General features: G+C 41.4%; 3 protein-coding genes across 3 annotated transcripts; all 3 read left to right on the top strand.

The window, feature by feature from the left end:
• Positions 1-1,857: 1,857 nt before the first annotated feature.
• Positions 1,858-3,267, top strand: LOC121604688 (CD209 antigen-like protein E). The gene is made up of 6 exons (XM_041934262.1): positions 1,858-2,088; positions 2,177-2,272; positions 2,369-2,437; positions 2,520-2,662; positions 2,783-2,886; positions 3,004-3,267. Exons 1-6 carry the CDS (start codon positions 1,911-1,913, stop codon positions 3,152-3,154), a joined length of 741 nt encoding a protein of 246 aa, XP_041790196.1. The 5' UTR covers positions 1,858-1,910; the 3' UTR covers positions 3,155-3,267.
• Positions 3,268-5,379: 2,112 nt separating this feature from the next.
• On the top strand, positions 5,380-9,079 carry LOC121604602 (oocyte zinc finger protein XlCOF7.1-like). Its single transcript, XM_041934164.1, has 4 exons — positions 5,380-5,670; positions 6,407-6,501; positions 6,748-6,832; positions 6,932-9,079. The coding sequence occupies exons 1-4, from the start codon at positions 5,460-5,462 to the stop codon at positions 7,723-7,725; spliced, it is 1,185 nt and encodes a 394-aa protein (XP_041790098.1). The 5' UTR covers positions 5,380-5,459; the 3' UTR covers positions 7,726-9,079.
• A 6,679-nt stretch (positions 9,080-15,758) lies between these two features.
• Positions 15,759-22,720, top strand: slc43a3a (solute carrier family 43 member 3a). The gene is made up of 12 exons (XM_041934202.1): positions 15,759-15,948; positions 16,532-16,661; positions 17,776-17,822; positions 18,925-19,001; positions 19,132-19,224; positions 19,642-19,781; positions 19,885-20,006; positions 20,742-20,885; positions 21,448-21,555; positions 21,651-21,837; positions 22,265-22,388; positions 22,574-22,720. The coding sequence occupies exons 1-12, from the start codon at positions 15,759-15,761 to the stop codon at positions 22,718-22,720; spliced, it is 1,509 nt and encodes a 502-aa protein (XP_041790136.1).
• The last annotated feature ends 3 nt before the right edge of the window (positions 22,721-22,723 follow it).

Raw genomic sequence — 22,723 nt, forward strand, 5'->3', positions numbered from 1 at the left:
GGGGAAGAGGTGGGGGCGAGCAGCATAGGAGGCAACAGACAGGGAGAGAGCAGAGCAGCTCAGGGGGGCGTTTTTTTAAATATAGGTATGCATACAGGCAATATGACTTTTTTATTAGGAATATTGAAAGTATTCAATCACTATTTTATAAAAAAAAATACATCGATAAATTAATTCACCTTCCTCCACACCACAAAAACTATTCTCATTCACAGTTTATGCTGTAATTAATTAAGCCTGTTCTCCTCCATACGCATTCAGCATTCTGTCTTTTTCTCATCCTCCAGCCCTTAAACACAACACTTCACACTATTTCTCTTATGGAAATAGCCTCTAAAATTGAAGAGTTCCGACATTGCCCCCATGCGGTCATGGAGTGCTATTACAGAGCGGAATAAAGGCCAGTATAGCAGCTGCTCCTGTTTGTCTTGGAGACAGTGCACTGGTGCTGGAAAGTAACTAAGTACATTTACTCAAGCACTGCACTACATTTCGGAGGGAAACATTGGCCCCAGCACATTTATCACATTTGACAGCTATATACAATAATTGAGAAGTTGCAAATGCAAAACATATGATCATGCTATAGCTTAAACTACCAAGCAGTCACCTAGTTAAAATTAGTAGGGCTGCAGCCAGTTATCTGGTCTTAGTAGGGCTGCAGCCAGTTATCTGGTCTTGGAAATTGACTCATCGACTGATCATTTATTCACTTCACCTCTAAAAATAAGTTCCATCTTGACCAGCTTTGACGCTTAGCTGCTCACACATTGACACCTCATGAATAATAACAATAATAATCAGGAAAGCCTACAATATAGTATTATATATTAATATAACATCCCAAAGGGGTCATATTCTATATTAGTAGTACTTTTGATTCTTTCTAATCCAAGCAGACAGATCCTGTACAGGCTTTGAGGAGAAAGCAGACATAACATAACATGCACACATAATATGACCACAATAATCTATGTAATTATATGTACATGGCAAAAAATACTAATGGAGTTCCTCTTTAAGTAAAAATCATAATGCCGACTTTAACATTTAATGCAGTATTTTTACATTACTACTTTTATTAAAGTAAAAGATCTGAATACTTTTGCCACTACAGTAGTGCACATTTATCCACACTCCCAGAAAGAATATCAATGTAACTGAGCTACAGACAGCTAAACAGACAAAGCAGGCAGATGGGGTATCATCTTTAAGAATCATTTTCTAGGCCCCCAAACGGGCAGAAAGTGGCGCTATACTGTAACTAAAGAGGTAAATGGTTCCTCTGCTACTGCCCATACCCACCGCCTCTCATATTTGGATGTATTGTCACAACATTTTCAATAAAAGAGCGTGATGTGACACGAATGACAAACAGCACAGAGTATGAACTGATGCTCGTCGTTTTGCCATGACTTGATTCACCTCTGTAGGCCTACATTCATCACGCCTGGGGCTTTTCACTTCCCATCACACCATTCTGTGTAACATGCAGTAAGCATGCTGGTTATTTTTAGGGTTGGGGTCACATATACGTTTTAGTGCAGTATGCAAAAACAGCATAGTCATAAGCATACTTCATTGTGTAAACTGCAACTCTCTAAAGCTGCCTAATTACGATTTTCTTTCAGGTTTACTATTTGTTTGATTTACATTGCTTAGCATAGGAAATGTCAGTGATGGCGAGGTGAAGTGCATGGAATGACTTGAACCTGATGTTGTTATAGATACTTCCACTCTAGTACCACACAGGCAATGAAACATCCTGCCAGTGAGGGTCAGCGACAGAAGTGAGAAGAAACGGTGTCACAGCATACAGGGAAGTGTGATACTAGACAGAACAACAGAACACAACATCTTATTCGGTGGTTTAACCACCTAAATTGTCCCACTAAAATCAAGAAATAGAGATGGACGAGTGCATTTATGACAATGATCCTGGTGAACAAAAGCAAATGGAAGACAGAGCCTGTAACACAACTGGAGAGAGTGAAGAGGCAGAGGAGAGGGAAGTTATAATTTATGAAAGCTCGGACATCCACGGCGACCACAAAGCTTCAACACAGAGCGCTGTGCATCAACAGCCATGTGAGTAACTCACACATACACATTTCAGTGGTCCCATTGCTGTTTGAATGATGATTTACAATGTCCTCCTATGACATTTTAAACCCAGGCAGGACTTTGGTCAGGCCTGTAACTGTGTGCCTGGTGCTGCTCTGTGTTCTCCTCCTGGCTGTCGTCATAGGCACTGGCCTCCACTGTAAGAAATGCACATACATTTTGTTCTTGTTCTTAGATTTCCTGTGCCGTTTAATAAACGCTGGATCAGGATAGTTTCTCTGTGTGAATTTACTGTCCCCTGCAGGCAGAATCAAGCTGCGGAGCCACAACGAGAGCTGGGCTGAAGAGAGAAAGCAGACTTTGGTTGAACTCGGTGAGTGCAGACTCCCAGAGTGTTTGTATGTGTTTGCAATGGAAATTCAACATTCATACTTCTCAAATTGTCTATGCTGCAGATAACTTCTGTAAGGATGGATGTACATCATTCAACAACAGTTTTTACTACATTTCTTCAAAACGAATGAGCTGGGAGGACAGCAGACAGGACTGCAAAGACAGAGCAGCAGATCTGGTCATTGTAAACAGCAAAGAGGAGCAGGTAAGAGAAACAAGTTAAGGACGATGCCCCCTATCATTCAGTGCAGGGTGTGCAGTTGGATTAATACTGTCGCAACAACCCATATTTTCACTGTTTTGTCAACACTGGGTACTATTGCAGGTATTCATCAATTCCCTAAACCGCAAATCCTGGATTGGTCTGACTGACAGAGAAGACGAGGGAACATGGACGTGGGTAGATGGTTCAGTTCTGAACAGCACAGAGTAAGACGTTTTCTTGTCTCCCATGCTATGTGACAGATAGTGGATTAACAGTGTTTTGTGCATCATGTTCTGTAACAATAACTCCAGCCGGTCATTTGATTTTCCATTTTTGAACAGGTTTTGGAAACATGGGGAGCCCAGTGGGACATTTGGAGGAGTGAAGGAGGACTGTGTTGAAACCTTTTGGTTCAAACAGCAGAGAAGCTGGAATGATAATAACTGTGCCAATCTACAATTTTGGATCTGTGAAAAAGTGTCTCACTTCTAACATTATTTTTTATCCTAAATGTGGTTATATCTCATTCATAGAGGGCTTTCTCTGTGAAAACTGCAGCATGAGTAAGACTGTTAGGAAGAGGGTCAGTACATCAAGTGTGTTCATTTCCAACATTATCACAGTGTGTCTGAAGGTGAATGTACTTTTCTTACCAAAGCATCTTGCCAGAGAAATTTAGCGTTGATACTTCAGTATTAGCTTATACACTTTTATCACATGATGCTTTAAATTTTCTTTTAAATAGTTAGTATTTCCCTGCCATTTTTAAAAAGAAAGTAAAAAAAATAGACTTAAGTTTTTATCGTCGGTTTAGGAGACAATGTGCTACTCTAGCTTGAAAATACAAATGCAGACTGGAATTTTGATATTGACTTATGTCATGATTTTTTTTGTCGCAATAAAGAAATGAAATATTAAGAATAAATTGTGAAAAATGTTTTTTTACGTGCATCACAGCAGGATTTCCGAGACTTGTTTTGTGGAATATGTCAAAGTCATCCATCAAACCCAATAAGATAGATAAGAACAGATGCTATCGTCTCACATGCTGCGCATCGGAAACAGTGTTACATCTGTCTTTCACACACACAGAAATGTCTGTGTTTCCGTGTTGTTGTGTCTCGTTACCGCAAGAAAGAGGAAGGTTTGGTAATTTAAGTTTTTCTTGACTTACAAAGCAAGGTTTTGATCTCAAAACTCTAAAGGGATTCGTTTAAAGGGAAAATCCACCCTAAAACTTTTTAACAAGCAGATAGTTCATGTTTGGACTGCGTCAGTATGGGATCATTTGGTTGTGGGTTTTTTTCCAGAGTTGAAGTGGAGTTTGATATCTGAAAGTCAGGCAGGAAAGGTCAGGTTTGGTGTCATTTACTCAAGTTTAAAGAGCTGGAGTTTACTATAGAGTGTCAGTAACCCAGAATGCATTGCTGTCACTTTTTTCCTCTAAAACATTGGCTAGTTTGTAGAGCTGCGCATTATCCTGGCTATTCTTGTGGCACCTAGTATGGGTGGTGAATCAAAATGATCAAAATTTCAGCTGTAACAGTTTAATCTCTGTATAAATCTGTTTTTGAAGCATACTGCAAGCCAATATTCATTCTGTTTTTGGGCTCTATCAGCTCCTGAGGCAAATATCTGGCTCTTTAGCTGCTAAAAGTTCCACTATGCTCACCGGCTAGTTACTAACTTTCTCCATCTGCTCTTTGGTGTTAAGCAGGAAGTGTACAGTTTTGTTTTGTCTTTACTTTTTGCTTTTTTTGGTTTTGGCTTACCAGACCTCTGGAGCCCTCTTCACACCTCTGCTTAAAGCTGTTTGCTATATCTTACTGAATAACAGACCTGAATCTCCGACCTAACTGTTTGGCAGCCGCATTGCATTGTGGGTAATGTAGGTGCCAGGTTCTGGTTGCACTACATTGATTTTTTATCTTTTTTAAACTGTCCATCATGGGTCTGACCATGTTGTGGAGTACTCTTTAGGCTTTGGATGTTGGTGCTTGTCTAACCCCACAACAAGGATGAGACCCCCCTGCTTTTAAAATGTCAGCAGTGAATAGTATATGTGCACAATTCATAGCTGGTGGTCTTTAATACATACGGGCATGTTTCTTTTGTGTGCTTTCACTTCCCTCAACCACAATCTTTGCAGTTTTTATTATTTACCACTGTGTGTCCTTCTCCAGACTGAACTTGCTCTGCAAAGAGAACAAAAGCATCAACATGAAATCCTTTTGCTGGCACGAGTGCGTGTCTGTGTTTGGAGTCACACACTAACATATTATTCATAGTAAGTATGATGTCAATATAAATATGGGAATATGGGAAGTCAGAGAGGATTGAGATGATGTTGGACTCCGTCTGGAGATCCTTGAATGTTGTGAGCGTATCTGGAGAAGATCTAGACGCTACATCGAGGGAAGGATTTACACCATCTCAGACAAATGGCTCTGGGTTATGGAATGGACAATGTCATGAATGGCATCACTTTGTTTGGGCAGTGCAAGTTGTTTGCACTGTGAAGCTGTTACAGCCCAGTAGGAGGCGGTAATGCAACTCATATGGACGCCAACCGCCGTAAAACTCAGTAGAAGAAGAAGCAAACTAATGTATTGTATGTAATTTGTATTGGTTTTGCCAGCTACGTTATTGCTGCGCAACACATGTGCATTTACGGTAAAGGGGTCAGTAGGAAGTGTTTTTCATCCTGCAGACCCCAGCCTCCTCTTCTCCACTGCCGGGCTTAAAAACCAAGCACTGATAAGTTATTATATTTCACATCAGGCTGACTGCTGCGGCCATGGAGGAAATGACCGCGTTTCATTTCAAACTGTCCTCCATCATGGACAAACTGTTCGTCTCCGCCGTGGCGGAGATCAAGCAGTTAGTGTGTGAGTACAGTGCCGTCCTCCGTGCGGAGCTGAGCAGGGAGAAACAAGACAACACCGTGTTGAGGGAGGAACTGAAGCTGCAGCGTCCTGATAACGGCATCATGCACAGGTCTCAGGACGGTAAGCTGTGTGTGTGAGTGAGTGTGAGTGATGCAGACAGCAGCCATACTCCCTTACAACCATCCCTCCTCAGTCCGCAGTAATGCATACAAACACTCTGACAGCGTTGACTTCGGACTGCATTCCCCTGCCATGATGTACTCGCAGTGTAGACTTTATTGCCTTCCAGGCAAACTTTTCCCAGTCCACGGCTGGCATCCAATCAGAAGAACGCGTCGAGGTAACGCGTACTAGCCAATCACAACACAGCAGGGCGGGACTAGACGGAACCGTCCTGAGGGCAGTGAGTGTGAGCTGTGAGAGGAAGCATCGCTCTGGACAGATCATACACACTGTCTGTCTTGTCATTAGACAGTTGTGGAAGAAATCAGGGTCATTCAGGTGGAGCAGCACTGCGTGTGTGCGCGGCCATAGCTCAGAGATTTTTCTTCTCGTCACAGAACATGAATATGTATCCTCAGCAGCTCTTTCAGGCGTGACCCGTCCATTACTTCATTCATGACAAATTGGAGTGGCTACACTGCTACTGTGTATAGGCACCAATACCGTCATAGCACCATACTGTCATTATGTGATATTATGTTACCTCTTAATCTGAGTACTGCTGGCCTTAAATGTCCAGTGTATTGGTTGTATTTTAGTTTCATTTTGGAATGACAAAAAAAAAGTCATCTCACTATTTGTTGTGGAATGCACGTTTTGATTGATTGCGGAGTGCTTGTCTGCCAAATTGTAGGAAACAATGGAGCAGGAGCACAGCTGCACACAGATCAGACAGAGAGCAACACAGGATGGAGGAATGAAGAAGAAGCTGCAGAGGAGCAAGAGGAGGTGAGGCCTTTCACGTAGACCATCCAGGCCTACAGTAGACTAGAGAGGAATACACTGTAGCCAATTCAAGCAGAGACATAACAGAGACATTGCCTGAAGACTTCAGATATCATGACGTCAAACTGTACGATCAATTATCGCTTTTTCAGTTGAGATTTAGGGCTGTGAACAGAACTTATCAACACCTTCACGGCTGAAATGTCTTGTGACAGTTAACACCATCTTATATGCTGTTGTGTGCCACAGGGAACCTCAAGATTTGCAGACTGCAAGTTTGAGCCAGTTACTGTCAAATGTGAGGCAACTCCTGAAGAACAACCAGAGCTGAGAGGTTAACACACAGTATGCTGCTAAAATAATAATCATTCTAATGACTGTGATGAATGTAGTGACTCTAATGATCTTTTGCTTCTGCTGTTGTTTGGAGTAGCTCCTCCTGTACACACAACCCCCTGTTCTCGGGTGGGTGACTGTGCTCAGCATCAGGATGCAGCTGGGCAGAGCTTGCAGATCTGCAGTGAACCTCCAGAGGACAGCAAAGATCTACACACAGACTACAAGCAGCCTGTGGAGACTCAATGTCAGTTGAGTATTTCGCCAAGCGGAGATCAGTTCATTGATCTGGGATTTCATATTAAAAGAGAATCAGAAAGTCCAGACCTTCAGACTCCAGGTGACGATGTAAACCTGGGCTTTGAGCTCCAGCAAGGGATTCTGTGTCAAATGTACACCGACTGCGGAGCGTTCCCTGTGGGCGGCACTCTGCCCGACACCCCGGCACTCTCATGTTTCAGCAGCTCACCCCCGTTAGAAAACCAGCACACATCAGGACCACTGGACATCCCTGACGTATCATTAAGCAGGCATCACACCGCAGACAGAGACGCATCCGGCCACCAAGGAAACCTGTTTGAAAGCGGAAGTAGAAGCTGCAATAGTTCAGCCCTCGGGGCCAATCAGGCAGCTGGGCGTTTCAAGTACGTATGTGACTACTGTGGAAAGGGTTTCCCCTTCCTGAGCATGATGAAATGCCACAGGCTCACGCACACAGGGGAGAGGACTCAGGTTTGTGGGCAGTGTGGGATGAGCTTCATCAGACGGAGCCACCTGAGGCGCCACGAGCTGCTGCATTTGGGTGTCAGGCCATTTACCTGCCAGATATGTGGCCGCAAGTTTTCTCGTAGCGCCCACCTCAGTGCACACATGAAGACCCACTGCAGGTGAACATTTCTGTGCTTACATGTGGCCATGGGCATCAGAGTGCGTGGATCATCATTCTTGTGTCCATGACAGGCTCTGCACTGGTTTTAGCTCTTTGAAGCTTCATCGGTCAATATTGTATGTATCTGAATGGTTTCTAAATTTTGTTTTTTTATGAGATATGATATATCAAAGTCTTACTGCTCTTACCCATCTTTCAGCAGATAAACCCTGCACAGCACAAAGTAACAGACAAAGTAAGTGACTGGCTGGTGAAAAAATTCGAGCATCTAGCAGCTAAAGAGCCGGATAACTACAGCTAAAGAGAGAGGGAGATGACCAAAACAGAGTTGAAAGGAGAGTGGAAATAGATCAAAAACACAACTCTGAATGAAGTCACTAACATGTAAGCAATAACAGCTTCACAAGGCAATAACATGTCAGGACTGTGCTTCTGTTCCTGTGACCCAAGCTAAATTAATGCCATTTCAAGGTCGACTTCTGAGAAGTTTTCTTATCACTTTCTTGGCGAGAGTCACACAAGGAAGATAATAGAGCTGTCAAAATGTCTGCCTTACTCTTGTGTTTGCTCATTCTTCCTCTCTGTCCCTCCCATCCATCACCTCTCTCTTCCTCCTTTCACATGCATTTTCCCACCATCATTGCCTTTCTCCTTCCATCCACCAGATGCCCTCAGACTTTTCCACCACCCCTCATCTGCTCTGCAATAACCCCTTTATCTTAATGTTTATTCAACAATCCCCATTCGAAACAGGTGTCAGTCCAGTCCTAATCCTTTTCCCTCCAGTCCAAGTCACCTGACCTTCCCTTCCCACCTCCTCACCTGTTCCTGCTTTCCCTCATCAGCTCTGCTGTTGCCTGACCTTCCCCTACCTCACTCACCTGCTTCCTATTTCTCCTAATCATCCCAAGAGTACATATACTGATTCATGTCCACCAGTGCTCTGATAGATTGTCAAAGTTGTCTTTGTGGTTTTGTGCCTTGGTTTCTGAGCTTCTGGACCTGGAACCCTGCCATCTGTAAAAGGATGAAGGATAAATTAAAAAAAAAAAAAAGGATTAAAAAGATTGTCTTGTCAATCTGTCTGACTGACCTTGTCCCTGATCCTTGGACTTAGATTCTTTATCTTACTTTTTAAGATATGTTTGCCTGTTTGGACTGTCTTCCTGGTTTGGACCTTTGCCTGACTTCTGGCACTTCCCCATTAAATCACTGAACTAATCGCATCTGCCTGCATTTGTCTGTGTTTGAGTCCTGCCCCTTTTGACTGTATTCACCCATGTGACAACTACTCTCATGTCTGTAAATATGAAGCTACCACTAGCAGCTGGTTTGCTGTGGACAGAGCCAGGCAAGCTGTTTCCAGTGTTTTTGCCAAGCTATGAGTTAATAGCGTTAATAGCACTATGTATCATTTCGTGTAACACTTGGCAAAAAGTAAAGTGTGTTTCTCAAAATGTCAGACTATCCTTTTAAGCATCTGAATAAACAAGAACAGCTACTGTGACAGTTAAAGCTTCATTGTTCAATATTAACCCTCTGGGGGCAGAAGAACTCAAATATATAAAATTGTTTCGCTCAACAGAGCAACATTCAATTGTAGTTGTGTTACTGGCCACCTGAATTATTTATATATAAATACATAACTTATAAATAGTGTTACCTGGAGAGGCGCAATTGGGAGGAACGGCCTTCCCGATCTGAACCCAAGCAGTGTTCTGCTATTGGACTTCTGTGCTAGTCACAGTTTGTCCATAACAAACACCATGTTCAAGCATAAGGATATCCATCAGTGCATGTGGCACCAGGACACTCTTGGCCAGAGGTCAATGATCGACTTCGTTGTCGTGTCATCTGACCTTCGGCCGTATGTCTTGGACACTCAGGTGAAGAGAGTGGCTGAGCTCTCAACTGATCACCACCTGGTGGTGAGTTGGATCCGCTGGCGGAGAAGAAAGCTGGACAGACTTGGCAGGCCCAAATGGGTAATGAGGGTCTGTTAGGAACATCTGGCGGAACCCTCTGTCAGAGGGGTTTTCAACTCGCACCTCCGGGAGAGCTTTGACCAGATCCCAAGGGAGGTTGGAGACACTGAGTCCGAATGGACCATGTTCTCCACCTCCATTGTTGACGCAGCTGTTCGGAGTTGTGGCCGTAAGGTATCTGGTGCCTGTCGTACGGCAATCCCCGAACCCGGTGGTGGACACCGGAAGTAAGGGATGCCGTCAAGCTGAAGAAGGAATCCTATTGAGCGTGGCTGGTTCGTGGGACTCCTGAGGCAGCTGATGGGTACCGGCAGGCCAAGCATGCTGCAGCCTGGGGTGGTTGTGGAAGCAAAAACTCAAATATGGGAAAAGTTCGGGGAGGCCATGGAGGAGGATTATCAGTCGGCCTCGTTCACTATGTATTGCACCACCCGAGTGCAATTAATAGTGGACATTGGCTCATCCCTTTTGTGTGCTAATGTTGGTTCCAGAAGCGGTCCTGAACTCTGTGGTGATCGTGTCAACAGGTGACAGGTGATTGATGTTTATCAGCCAGGTCCTGCAGAGCAGTGGTGTGATGATGGTGCAGGTAGAATTCCACTGATACAAGCTTGAGTTAAAGAGAAGTTTATTAACAAGCAGTTTCAAATCAGATGACGGCCATCTGAGAGAGCTTCAGGGTCAGATCAGAAGACTCTGCCCTTAACATACAGACAACACAATATATAGCATTACGGTTTGTCTAACTCCACCTAAGTCTTTCCTATCTCAAAGACTAGATCATGTTCTGGGCATTGTCCCACTAAGCCATGTTTTACTTTGTGACAATCTATATCTACCTCTATAGGAGGTTGACATCCTGATAGCCCCTCTATAAATTTTACCACCCCTGGTGTCCCTTTTCCTGATCTGACTATCCGTGGCCCTGCGTGGCCTCACATACCACAACTAAGAGTGTTTAACATTTAACCCTCCTGTTGTCTTCGGATCAATTTTGACCCGTTTTCAAGTGTTTGCATATCATAACTATGGTTTTCTGTCATATATTTGCTTGAAAATGACATGGATGGTTCCATGCTATGCTCTTTGCAAGTAAAATTAATTATGACTATATTCTTTGAATTATGTGTGTTTTATTAAAATTTATAGCATAGGTCATTTGACCCGGCCACAATAAGTGGTATAATGGATCATACTATTGTGCTTTCTAGTACAATAATCACACACACACACACACACATTTATACTTCATGCTTTATAAACAGTCAAACCACACCGGGTCAATTTTGACCCGGGAGGACAACAGGTGTGACTATTTGCTGCCATTAAAAAATTTTACATCATTTCAAAACAGTGTCCTGACTAAACTTTGACATGATAATACATCAATTTATGTGCCTCAGATCATAACCATAGTCAAATAATCAGAATTTCTTTTTTTTTTTTTTATCAAAAATGAAGTGTAATTTTTTATAAATTACATCTATTATATCATAAATGACAAAAAAAAAAGTGTAAAATATATGTTGATGTGTTGGAAACAAGTTGACTAAAAAGGTTCAACACAGAATTTGATGATTATTTTATACTTCATGCTTTACAAGCAGTCAAACCAGATCGGGTCAATTTTGACCCGGGAAGACAAAAGGTGCATAATAGATGGGAAGACAATACGAGGGTTAAGCATCAGTTTACCCCTGATCATGCTTAATCTGACATATATTTGATATTTGATTGATCTGATCATATACCTCATGATGTTTACATGCCTCACTTCTAGGCCCCTCTTTGGGAGTTTGTGCGGTATAGTGCTGGCTGAGCTGCTGTTGCTCCTAGGCTCACTTACAGTTAACTGGGGCCGATCTAGCAAGGTAGAAATTTTATGAACTGACTTGTGGCATGACAGTGCCACCTTTAAAGACAGATTGAGGCTTCATAAGAGGTTGGAACTCAGTCACTAATGTATAACGCTATTTTAGCTTTTAAACAAAACTCTATTAACGGTCTGGTGCTTTCTCTCGATGCAGATGAAGCATTTGACCGAATTGAATGGCCTTTCTTACTGTATACACTGGTTAAATTTGTTTTAGGGAAGAACTTTATAAAATGGGTAAAAATTATATATACCAGACCACAGGCGGCGGTCTTGACTAATGGACTATTATTTCAGCATTCACAGAGGGGTGATGCAGGGCTGTCCTTTATCCCCCCTCCTATTTGCTTTAGCCATAGAACCACTGGCTGCGGCCATAAGGGTCACACCCACAATATGTAGTTTAGAGGTCGGACAGCTGTGCCATAAATTAACCTTATACGCAGATGATGTTTTAATCCTTCTGACCCACCCTGAAACATCCATACCAGGTCCTATTGATGTGATTGACAGATTTAGTTGTTTCTTTGGTTATAAGATAAATCTGGCTAAATCAGAAGTTATGCCCCTCGGTATGCTTTCAACAATACCAACTACTGTACCTTCCTTTCCTTTCAAATGGTCTCCTAATGGGTTTGTGTACTTGGGAATCTTCATCACCCCATCCTTTGATCAACTATATAAAGCCAACTTTGTTTTTGTTTGCTTTTGTTTGACTCATTGGTCAAAATGAATGGACTATTGTATCCTATTCAAATGATCCCTGTTTTGTTTTCTAAAAGGGTGTTGAAAGATATAAATGGATGGCTCAGCTCTTTTATCTGGAACAAACGTAGACCTAGGCTCAAGATGGCAATATTACATCGACCAAGTTAAATGGGTGGCTTGGACTTACGTAATATTAAAATTTATCAACTTTGTGCCCATCTAAGATTTGTAAACGACTGGGTTAAGAATAAAACCTCCATCTGGATGGATATCGAGACAGCTTTAGAACAATGCAGCCTAAGCGATTCACTATTTTTCAATAACTTTAAAGAGATTAAAGCCTTTTGTACAAATCCTGTAACAATGAACACTCTAAAAGCAGACCCTGGTTTTCGACAATGGTCTAATAAGAACATTAAATCTCTCAGTGACCTTTTCTCAGATGACAAGCTTATGTCATTTGAACAACTTACGAACAGTTACAAATTGGTTAAGCGAGATTTCTTTCGCTTTTTGCAAATAAGGCATTATATTATTCATAGTACAACTCTTATTGATCACCCTAAAACATCTGTTGATTAATTCTGTTTCAACAACAATTGAAAGTATCTCTAAGCTCATTGTACCGTGTACTTAATGGTATTTCTACCACTGATACACGGGGGTTCAGATTTGTGTGGGAGAAGGAGCTGTCTGCGACCATAGATGAAGAAAAATGGGACACCATTTGGTCTCATGCAAAAAAGATTTCAATTTGCACTCGAACAAGAGCAATACAACTTAAGATTTTACACAGATAACACATATCCCGTCACCGCAGACATCTCTTCAACCGCTCACTTTCCCCTTTGTGTCTCAAGTGTAAAACTGATGTGGGAACTTAACACATTGCTTCTGGTCCTGTCATAAACTTCAAAGACATTGGGTTGAAATTATAAGTGAAATTGAGAGAATTTTTTATTTTAAGATAGAAATTGACCCCTTGTCCTTCATTCTAGGTCTTCCAAGTGACAATTTGAAAACAGCAGTTAATAAAAGATTGTATAATATTCTTACGTTTGCAGCCGGGAAAAATATTCTTTTGCACTGAGTCAGTGACAAGAGTCCTTCTGTCTGTGGCTGGCGCAAAATAATTTTTGAGCTGATCCCTTTAGAATATCTTACCAATGTCATACATCCATAGTGTGGACCAGCTCTACAGAACGTCCGTTCTTGGACCAGACCTTTCATCTATCCTATTAAAAGGACTACTATTAGCAACATTTGCGCTCTGAAAGACTGATCCATTGAAAGACTGATCCACCACCTTGTAGCTTGTATTATGCTACATGTTCATCTCTCATGTAGGAGCTGTCGTATTTGTTTTGTGTTTGTTTTGTCGCGTGTGTAGTGTTTGTAGACACTGTTTGTTTTGTTTTGTTTTGTTGAATGGAAACAAAAATCCCAATAAATATAATGAAGAATCAGTAAGGGTGTCTGCTGACTTACAGTGTTTAGTGACCATACAGAGTTTACATTGAGTCAGCTCAGAGTTTGAATTGATTAAGGCACAGACAGGAGTAGTGAAAAGTTTGCACATGCTGTCGGTAAGCAGACATTTGCATGATGAACTGAAATGACTGAGGCTGTGAGAACTAATTGGAAGAATAATGTCTTTATTTAGTACAAAGGTGATGACAAAAAAGAAAAATCCAAAATAAACCATAATGGCAGCAGTTTCTAATGCTACCATCATCATAAATACACTGTTTTCATCATTAAACAGAGCATCATAATATTCCCTGCAGGTGCCAGCATGTGTCTTTTGGTCCATTAGTGGGTTTGGATTGTATTTAGAGTTTAATATATTTCACCTCCAGGATTCAGGGCCTTAAATAAATGTTATCATCATGTAGGCTGAATAATCCGGAAGATTAGCCTCTGAATCACAATTAAACAGTTAATGGGAATTACTGCGGACATAATAGAGACCCATATGTTAAAGTGCTTTCCCGCCGTGTGTCCACCTGTTGTCATTACCGCTGGAGCTCAGGCCGAGCGGGGAGAGCGAGGCGCGGCTCTGCGCGTTGGACAGACAGACCGCAGCTCGGTGCAGGGTGCATCCCTGTCCTGCAGAGTCCCTGCACTGGAGGACTGGAGCGCATGTTTGGACCATATAAAAAATAATAAGGGAAACATTTCAAATGTAAATGATGCAGCAGGTTTTGGCGGAGTGAAGCGGGCTTCGTTACAAGAGTGAGGTGAGTAACGTTTCCACACAGAGATATGGATCCTTCATTGGTTTTATACTCATATGTATGACATCAAATGTCCGTTCATGTTGCGTTTACTGACAGTTCTCAATAGACCATGGGACTAGCACACTATAGGAGTCTAATTTCTTGCGGTTTTGTGTCCACTCCACGTTGTGCCAGGTGTCAGTGCGCATAGATTATGTGAACTAATCTGGATTACGGTCAGCACCGCCTGGCGATAACTGCCCAACTGTCCGCACGTTGCATTGTGAGTTGCACATGAGACACAGAAAAAGGATAAGGGACATCTGATGAACTTTAAATATGTATCCTTTAAGTTATAACTATATCCAGAGACAAGAGAAGCAGTCCTTTATTGTCAATTGCCACAATTTAAAAATACTGCACTAAAGTAAAAGTACAGAAATGTCAGCAAAAAGCACTTAAAGTATCAAAAAATGAACATGATACTTTACATTCAGAATGGTCCCTTTCAAAGTTTTCATACTATTTTACAACATTATAATACTGTATATTCTAAAATAATTATAGCATTATTATTATTATTGTGTTTGCAGCTTTTTAAATGTAAGTATGCAATGTATAGCTGCTAAATATAGTGAAGTAAAAAGTACAATATTTCACCTAAAGTACTTGAATAAATGGACTTACTCATGCTACTTTCCCCCACTGCCCATACAAGGAACTGATCAAATGAAATGATCGAGACTAATGTTATCAGGTGACACTATTTGCAGTTAAGGGTGAGGGAGTTGGTGCCTCTGTTTAAACTATTCTTTGAAATTTATTTAATCAAAATATATTTAAATGTCTCTTCTCATGTCTCTTTTTTGCCTCAGGGTGGTGTCATAGTGAGTGTCCCAGCAGCTATTTCATTATCCATATTTTGTTTGAGAAGCTCCAGGCTTTCTCTGACAATGCCTGACCAGTTCTGCTCAAGGCTCGATCATCTGTTGCGCAGGCGTGGAACAGTATGTTGTTTGGGCTGTATCTGAAAGATGAAAAACACCTTACACCTGTTTGTGTTCTGCATCTTAGAAACTGTAATCCGTCAGAGACCTTTACTGTCCTGCACTTGCTGAGGTGAACTCTAAACACTCCTTCAAGAGGAATTAAAGGAACAGAAAACCTACAAGAAAAGAAGAGACAACAACTTCTCTGGGAAGTCTTACTGGAAATCAGCCTGCTGGTGACCTGGAGAAGGAGAGAGAAGCATGCAGGGGTGCGAGGTTGGAACCAGGCTGCGCTACAGGCTGACTCTGGCCTCTGGGATGCTGGAGTGTCTGGGCTTTGCTGGTGTGTTGTTTGGTTTCGCCTCTCTGATGTTTGTGCTGAAGGAGGATGGTTACTTCAGTCAGCTGTGTGTCAGTGTCCCAGGAACCAACGACACCACGATCACTACAGGTGAGAAACTCCGGAGTCCAAGTTTGAGAGGTGATCTCGTAGCTGGGATGCTTATCCGAGTATCCCTGCTGGGTAAACCTCAAAAAAGACGGATTAGTTGATTCGTTAAACTGGATGCTCTTTTAAAGCACTGACATGGATGTAAATCCATTCATTCAACCTTTATTTTAACTCGGAAATACAGGGCAGAGACCTCACTTAGGATATAGCCAAGTAAAAAACACAGACAAAAATAGACTTCCCAGAGAAGAGGACCTAGATGTTGGCACTACTACTCCCTTTTTAAGGGAGTAGTAGTGCCAAAGAGATATGTTAACAAACTACAGGCACAGATATCTTTAAACAGAACTAACATGTATAAATACTAGTACCTGTATATATACTTATTCACCACGCCAATGGTCCAAAAGTGTCAGTCTACACATGAGCTAGAACTCTGCCCCTTTTTCTGCTTTCACTTCAATGTGCATTTCCTGTATGAACAATGACGGGGCATTCATGGGTGACTTCATGAATGTTCATGATGTTCAGGTCCAGTTTGTTCAGAATTTAGATCATTTCTCTCCTTTAATCTCTCTGACAGACTGTAGTAGACAGGATGAGCAGTTCTCTCTGGTCTTCACCATCGCCTCGTTCCTCAACAACTTCCTGACTCTAGTCAACGGCTACCTGTTTGATCGATTTGGCACCATGGTGACCAGGCTGCTGGCAATGTGAGTTCACCTTATTCTCCTCTCTCTCACCATCATATGAATAAAAATGTTGATTTCTTGAGTGTTTGTGTCACACATTGACAATTTAGCTTACTTATTTATTGCTCTATTCTCTCTTTTATGAGACTGGACAAAATGTTGATTTCTAGAGTGTTTGTGTTACACATTGACAATTTAGGTTACTTATTCATTGCTCTCGGTCACGGCACGTATGTAGCGTAGCCTTAAGTGCGCCAGAGAGGGGTCAAACCATTCTCTGCTAAGACAGGGGGTAGGGGTGAATATATATATATATATATATATATATATATATATATATATATATATATATATATATATATATATATTCTTCAGGCAATGATTTAATGATTTAATGAAAAAGAAATATGTGAATGTAAAGTAAAATAAAAGGGTCATTCAGGGCCCCCTATGGTCATGGTAAAAAAACCATGAAAAAACACTTAGATAATGTGTTTTAAATAAATAAAAATGAGTTGAAGCTCATGAACTCATAGAAGCATCATAGCTTTTCATCTGCTACTCAGATGAAGATTTGTCCAAGAAAAGGTAATAAATATGAGTTCATAGTGTACTTAAAAATATTTGCCTTACACGAAATAAAACTGGGAATAAAAACACAGCAATAGTCAAATTAAACACACAGACATAGATAAGAATATATGAGCAAATTAATAAAAGAATAGGATATTTTGATGAAACCACAACACTTATGTCATTGCATAAGCAACAAAATAAGATGCATAGAAACAGCAGTCAGAGTGTCACGTCTTCATGATGATGATTGAGAGTCTTTTGACAGGTTTTGAAGATCTGAGAGGTCGGGAGGTCGAATAGGGGATGAATATTTCCAAGATGTAACCGATGGCAATCCATGAAGTGCTTTAAAAACAAGTCTTTGCGCCAGTTAAGAGAGGCCAGTACAGGGGTGATATGGTCTCTCCTCCAGGTACCAGTGAGGAGTCTCGCTGCTGCGTTTTGAAGCAGCTGCAGGCGAGCTCAAGCTCAGTGGAAATCGGCTTTGGTGTATGTATGCTTTGGTGGATAGATGACTCTGATGTAGCTGCTCTAAAGTCAGCCATGTTTCTCTCGCCAGATGTTTGTACACGACTGGAACACTGCTTTTGGCCTTCTCCAGTCCAGGTGGGCGCACACACACACACACACACACACACACACCAACACACGCACACACACACAACACAGCATTCACAACATAGATCAAACAATAAAGTGACCATTTCAAACAGCTGACTAAACTTTCGTGATCTAACTATATTTCAAGTTGTTGTTGGCAACATAAATAACATAGAGAACATAGAGTTTACATTAGAGAAATGGGATGATGAATGGATTCACCTTTTACCCTCATGCCATCATACCTGTTTCCACGGTTTCCAGTCCTTTCACACTGGGACAAACCCACTGTTCACATTCTAAACCTGTAATATTGCTCTGGATTTGTTTTAGGCTAACATGATATTTACCTATATGTACCTTTCCCACCATTTTAACATACATGAATATTCTTCCCCCTTCACTTCAACTACATACATTTTCCATTACTTATTTATGTGGAAACATGGAACATTTCTTTTTTAAATGTACTTAACAACCATAATGGCTAAATTAATTTGGCACAGAGGTTAGCTTGCTTATTAGCTAATTAGCTGTTTAGCTAGCATGACTTGACTCTAGCATCTTCTGCAGGGTAATTTGATTCGTTTTGAAGCAATTTCAGTGCACCACCTGCAAAAGGAGATGTTTTTCACAATAAACTCTCTTAGTAAAACAAATAGTCAGATAGCTGGGATATCTGGTTTCCCATCCCGTGAGAAGTCACTTCAAATGGTTCCTTGATTAGCACAAGAAAAACCACAGCAGCTATTAGCATAGCGTAAACCCAGGTGATCACAATACAGCACATAATCCACGCCTTCGTCATATCAAACCCATGTTTTATTCTTCATTTCACTGCTTTCATCTAGCTGTCTATAGCATTAACATTACTACCACAGGACCAAACAGGTGTAGCTTTCTTGCTCGACTTGGCAGAGATTCAGCTGTTAATTAGTGTTCAAACAGCCAACTTTTCTGGCCATTGTGTCACTCTGGAATCCAGCACTAACCAAGTGAAGGGGAAGGCTATACGTTTACAGTCATCTTATCTCCTGAATGCATAGTCCATGGAGTCATTTCTATACTTGTCTGAAGGTGCTAAAGTTTGTTTTCTACTGTCATGTAGCATTTTCAGAGCTGCTTTTTCCTGCCTTGTGCTGCATCTGTGTGGGAGGAATTCTGCTCCTTCTAACTAACATGCAGGTAGATTCTATTTTGTATAAATATTTCAGCATAGAAACGTACTGTGTGTCCAAACTAAACTCAATTTCAAACACTTCGAAATCCCCAATCATGAGTTTGTATGGCTGAACTGTGTGTCTGTGTCGGGAAGGTGGGCAACCTGTTCCCTGCTCATCGCTCCACCATCATCACCCTCTACAATGGTGCCTTTGACTCCTCTTCTGTTGTGTTTCTCCTCGTCAAGGTGAGGGAGTGCAGCCATGTTTGTACAGTGTCTTCTGCCAGCATCTGCAATCATTTACTACATGGTAGATATCATGAAACAATATCCAGCAGTTTTCAGAGTGTTCACATTGCAGGATTTGTAGGTTGCACTTGACCTCCGGTCATTCTCACCTGGGCTTGTTTTAAAGTGAGTGAGATCACATATTACTACAGGCAATGCAAATCTTTTTTTATACAATGGCGAAGCAGTACTTCTAGTTTTGCCAGTTCGTCTATGAAGTTCAGTTTCGTCAAACAACAGAAAAAACACATGGTATTTAGTCTTTTTGTAATGTCAAAGCCAGTTTGGCTTGTGGGTTGAAATGTATAACAACTATAAAATCTCTATCATCGATTTCCTCTAAGTTTAACCAAGATGCTTTCCTCTGCTTTCCAGGTACTGTATGAACAGGGAATCTCTGTCCGCACCTCTTTCCTTGTTTTGTCCTCCTGCAGCATTATACACCTGTTGAGGACCTTCCTGCTGATGCCCAGAACCCACATCCCCTACCCTCTGCCACAATACTACACCTACGGGTGAGGAGATGAGCTTGACTTTGAAGCAGCTACTGAACTAGGTCACATAGATCATCTTCACGGATGAGACATGACATGCACATTCACTTTTCTCAATGTAAAGACTGGATTGCGGACAGGCCAACACTTACAATGTGGAGCAGTTTGAGAGCATGAGGGACAGGACATCCAGCGCGGGGGAAAACGTGTCACCAGAACCTGAGGAAACAAAAGACTCAAGGAAAGGTGCTTATCATCTTTGTTGACATCACCTCAATAAAACTGCACACACGTTGATTGCATATTAAAAGTGGAGCTTTATGAATATGGCATTCAAAACTAAAATGATCTCTCTATTTGCCTATGCAGAAAAATAGACAAACAAGATCATACGAGCAAAAAGCCAAACACTTTAACACAGTATTTTCCACTCTGACACACACATGGTGTTTGTTTGCTACAACTGAAAAGACATTAGGGCTGCAACTAATGATTATTTTCAGTATCATTTAATGTGAATGTTATTTTATGGATTCATCCCCAAAAAAAGTGAATACATGGCATTCACGATGTCTCAGAACCCTCAGTGATCTCTCCAGTTTGCTTTTTTGTTCAGCAAAGAGTCCAAAAGCTAAAGTTTTTTAATTTACTATCACATTTTACAGAGAAACAGCAAATCCTCACATTTTTTTTGCTTAAAAGATTACTGACACTAGTTGTCAATTATGAGAATAGCTTAATAGATACATTTTCTGTCAGTCGTCTAACTGATTAATCAACTAATCGTTGCAGCTTTAATGGACGTTATTGTTTTAGAAGTATCTCTGTACTTTCAACTGGCCAAGCCGAGGAGGTGTTGGCTGATTTTGATGTCAGAGGTGAACTGAACAGAAAAAGCCAAACACTGAACAAAAATTGCTGAACAACTTTGAAGCCCGTGGACTTAAAGTTCAGACTTCATGTGACTTTCTGCGCGTTTAGTGGCGAGTTTCCGGAGCTGTGTGCTGTCCTGGTTCTTCCTGTGGCACGTGTTGTGGCTGTCCATAATGCAGCTGAGACACTACCTCTTCATCGGCACGCTCAACCCCATGCTCACCCGGCTGGCCAACGATGACCCCGACCTGGGTAACTCATAAAAGTCACTGACTCTTTAACTGATCGTGATTGAAGTGTTCTTCTTATCCCCTCTTATCATGATGTTGTTTGCAAAATAATCTGTTGTTTTTTTCTTGGCATTTTTGCCAGCATACACTCATATCCTTTACATTTTGTGCAATATGACATTTTTTTTACTGTTTGTATATTTTATTCTTTTGTGCAATAGTATTGACACTATTTATTACTATTATTAATCTGAAGGCAGCATACCACTTTTTTCCACAGTTATTGTGGCAATGCATATATTTTTTATATATTTTTTCGACATATATGTTTTTCTTTTATATAATCAAAATGTTCATCTTGCTTGTACAATATGTACAGATATATATATATATATATATATATATATATATATATATATATATATACTTTTTATTTTGTATTTTTCTTTTCAACTACTATTACATGCTGCTGTAATGCCCAAATTTCCCCGACTGGCGATAAATGAAGTTTTATCTTATCTTATCATCATCCAAATCCAACTCCTGTTTTTTTCTTCTTCTCCCCTTTTTGTTACCTCCCTCAGTGAGCCAGTACACCAATGCATTTGCCATAATCCAGATGTTTGGCTTGCTGTGTGCTCCCTGGAACGGACTCATCATGGACAGACACAAGGGAAAGCCTCTGGCCCCTGGTACATCAAGGACTCATGTTATAACTGCATATGTGTGTTTGCAACAGGACATCTTTGCTCATTAGGTTACTTCTCACCCTTTCTTCCTCCTGTAGGAGAAACAGAGCAGGAGGCCGACCTGCGTTCCTCCTCTCTGTCTCTGTTCCTGACCTCCCTGCAGTGCCTCCTCTTCTCTGTGTGCGCCTCCATTCCTGTCCTCCCTCTGCAGTACCTCACGTTTGTCCTGCAAGTATCCAGTCGCTCCTTCCTCTATGGGGGACATGCTGCGTTTATTAGCATTGTGTAAGTAACTAACACACACACACACACACACACACACAAAGGGATGGACAAAATAAAAGACGCACTATACAACAGAATAGATGTGACTCACTGGTCATTTCAGAGTCATTTCTGTCATCACTGTGTTGTTAAACTTACAGTTTAGTGTCTGTCAGTCAGAGGTGACTTTCTTGTATCTGGCAACACACACGTCACCCTGATGCTTCCAACATGATATCATTTTTCAGTGTTTGAGGCTGTCTCAGTTGTGGCAGCAACTCTCTTTGCATCTCTTTAAGATGCACTATTGCCTGAAAACTCACTTATAGATGCACATAGAGTCTCAAAAACAACCCAACAACATGTTGTAATGACTGGAGGGCTACTAATTACCGATCATAGACTTTATAACGAGCTTTTGTCACCCTATGACATGTGTCCCTCTCAGTTTTCCAGCCTGTCACTTTGGGAAGCTGTATGGCCTGGTGATGTCCATGTCTGCTGCTGTCTCGCTGCTGCAGTACCCCTGCTTCACCCTGGTCAAAGGACCTCTGGATGGAGACCCCTTTTTTGTAAGTGCTCAAAAAAGCCATTTTGTAGAAGAACCACTGGATGAATATCAAATCCCTCTGGAGAACACATGAATACATTTTGAGGACCATGAGTCATTGGATTCATTTTAAAGTGCACAGTACAGTGTGCCCGCATCTAAAGCTAAATACTAGTGTGATGAAACTGTTGTTTTGATGTGTTACAGGTGGACATTGCTCTGACTCTCCTCACCGTGCTGGTGTTTATCCATCCTTTCTACATCTTCATCCACTGCAGGAAAGTAGCTCGACGCAGAGAGGACAACATGCAAACTGAGGCTAATGGCTCCAAAATGACTGAAGCCAAGTTATAGGTC

This window comes from Chelmon rostratus, chromosome 3 (genome assembly GCF_017976325.1).
Source record: "Chelmon rostratus isolate fCheRos1 chromosome 3, fCheRos1.pri, whole genome shotgun sequence".
Taxonomy (NCBI): Eukaryota; Metazoa; Chordata; class Actinopteri; order Chaetodontiformes; family Chaetodontidae; genus Chelmon; species Chelmon rostratus.

Bases quoted from the DNA above. Each gene is read 5' to 3' on its own strand.
- LOC121604688 (XM_041934262.1), top strand. From the start codon at position 1,911: ATGGACGAGTGCATTTATGACAATGATCCTGGTGAACAAAAGCAAATG. The intron at 2,438-2,519 runs GTGAGTGCAGAC...TCTATGCTGCAG, and splicing joins GCAGACTTTGGTTGAACTCG to ATAACTTCTGTAAGGATGGA. The intron at 2,663-2,782 runs GTAAGAGAAACA...GTACTATTGCAG, and splicing joins TAAACAGCAAAGAGGAGCAG to GTATTCATCAATTCCCTAAA.
- LOC121604602 (XM_041934164.1), top strand. From the start codon at position 5,460: ATGGAGGAAATGACCGCGTTTCATTTCAAACTGTCCTCCATCATGGAC. The intron at 5,671-6,406 runs GTAAGCTGTGTG...GCCAAATTGTAG, and splicing joins CATGCACAGGTCTCAGGACG to GAAACAATGGAGCAGGAGCA. The intron at 6,502-6,747 runs GTGAGGCCTTTC...TGTGTGCCACAG, and splicing joins CTGCAGAGGAGCAAGAGGAG to GGAACCTCAAGATTTGCAGA.
- slc43a3a (XM_041934202.1), top strand. From the start codon at position 15,759: ATGCAGGGGTGCGAGGTTGGAACCAGGCTGCGCTACAGGCTGACTCTG. The intron at 17,823-18,924 runs GTGGGCGCACAC...ACTGTCATGTAG, and splicing joins TTTGGCCTTCTCCAGTCCAG to CATTTTCAGAGCTGCTTTTT. The intron at 19,002-19,131 runs GTAGATTCTATT...TGTGTCGGGAAG, and splicing joins TCCTTCTAACTAACATGCAG to GTGGGCAACCTGTTCCCTGC.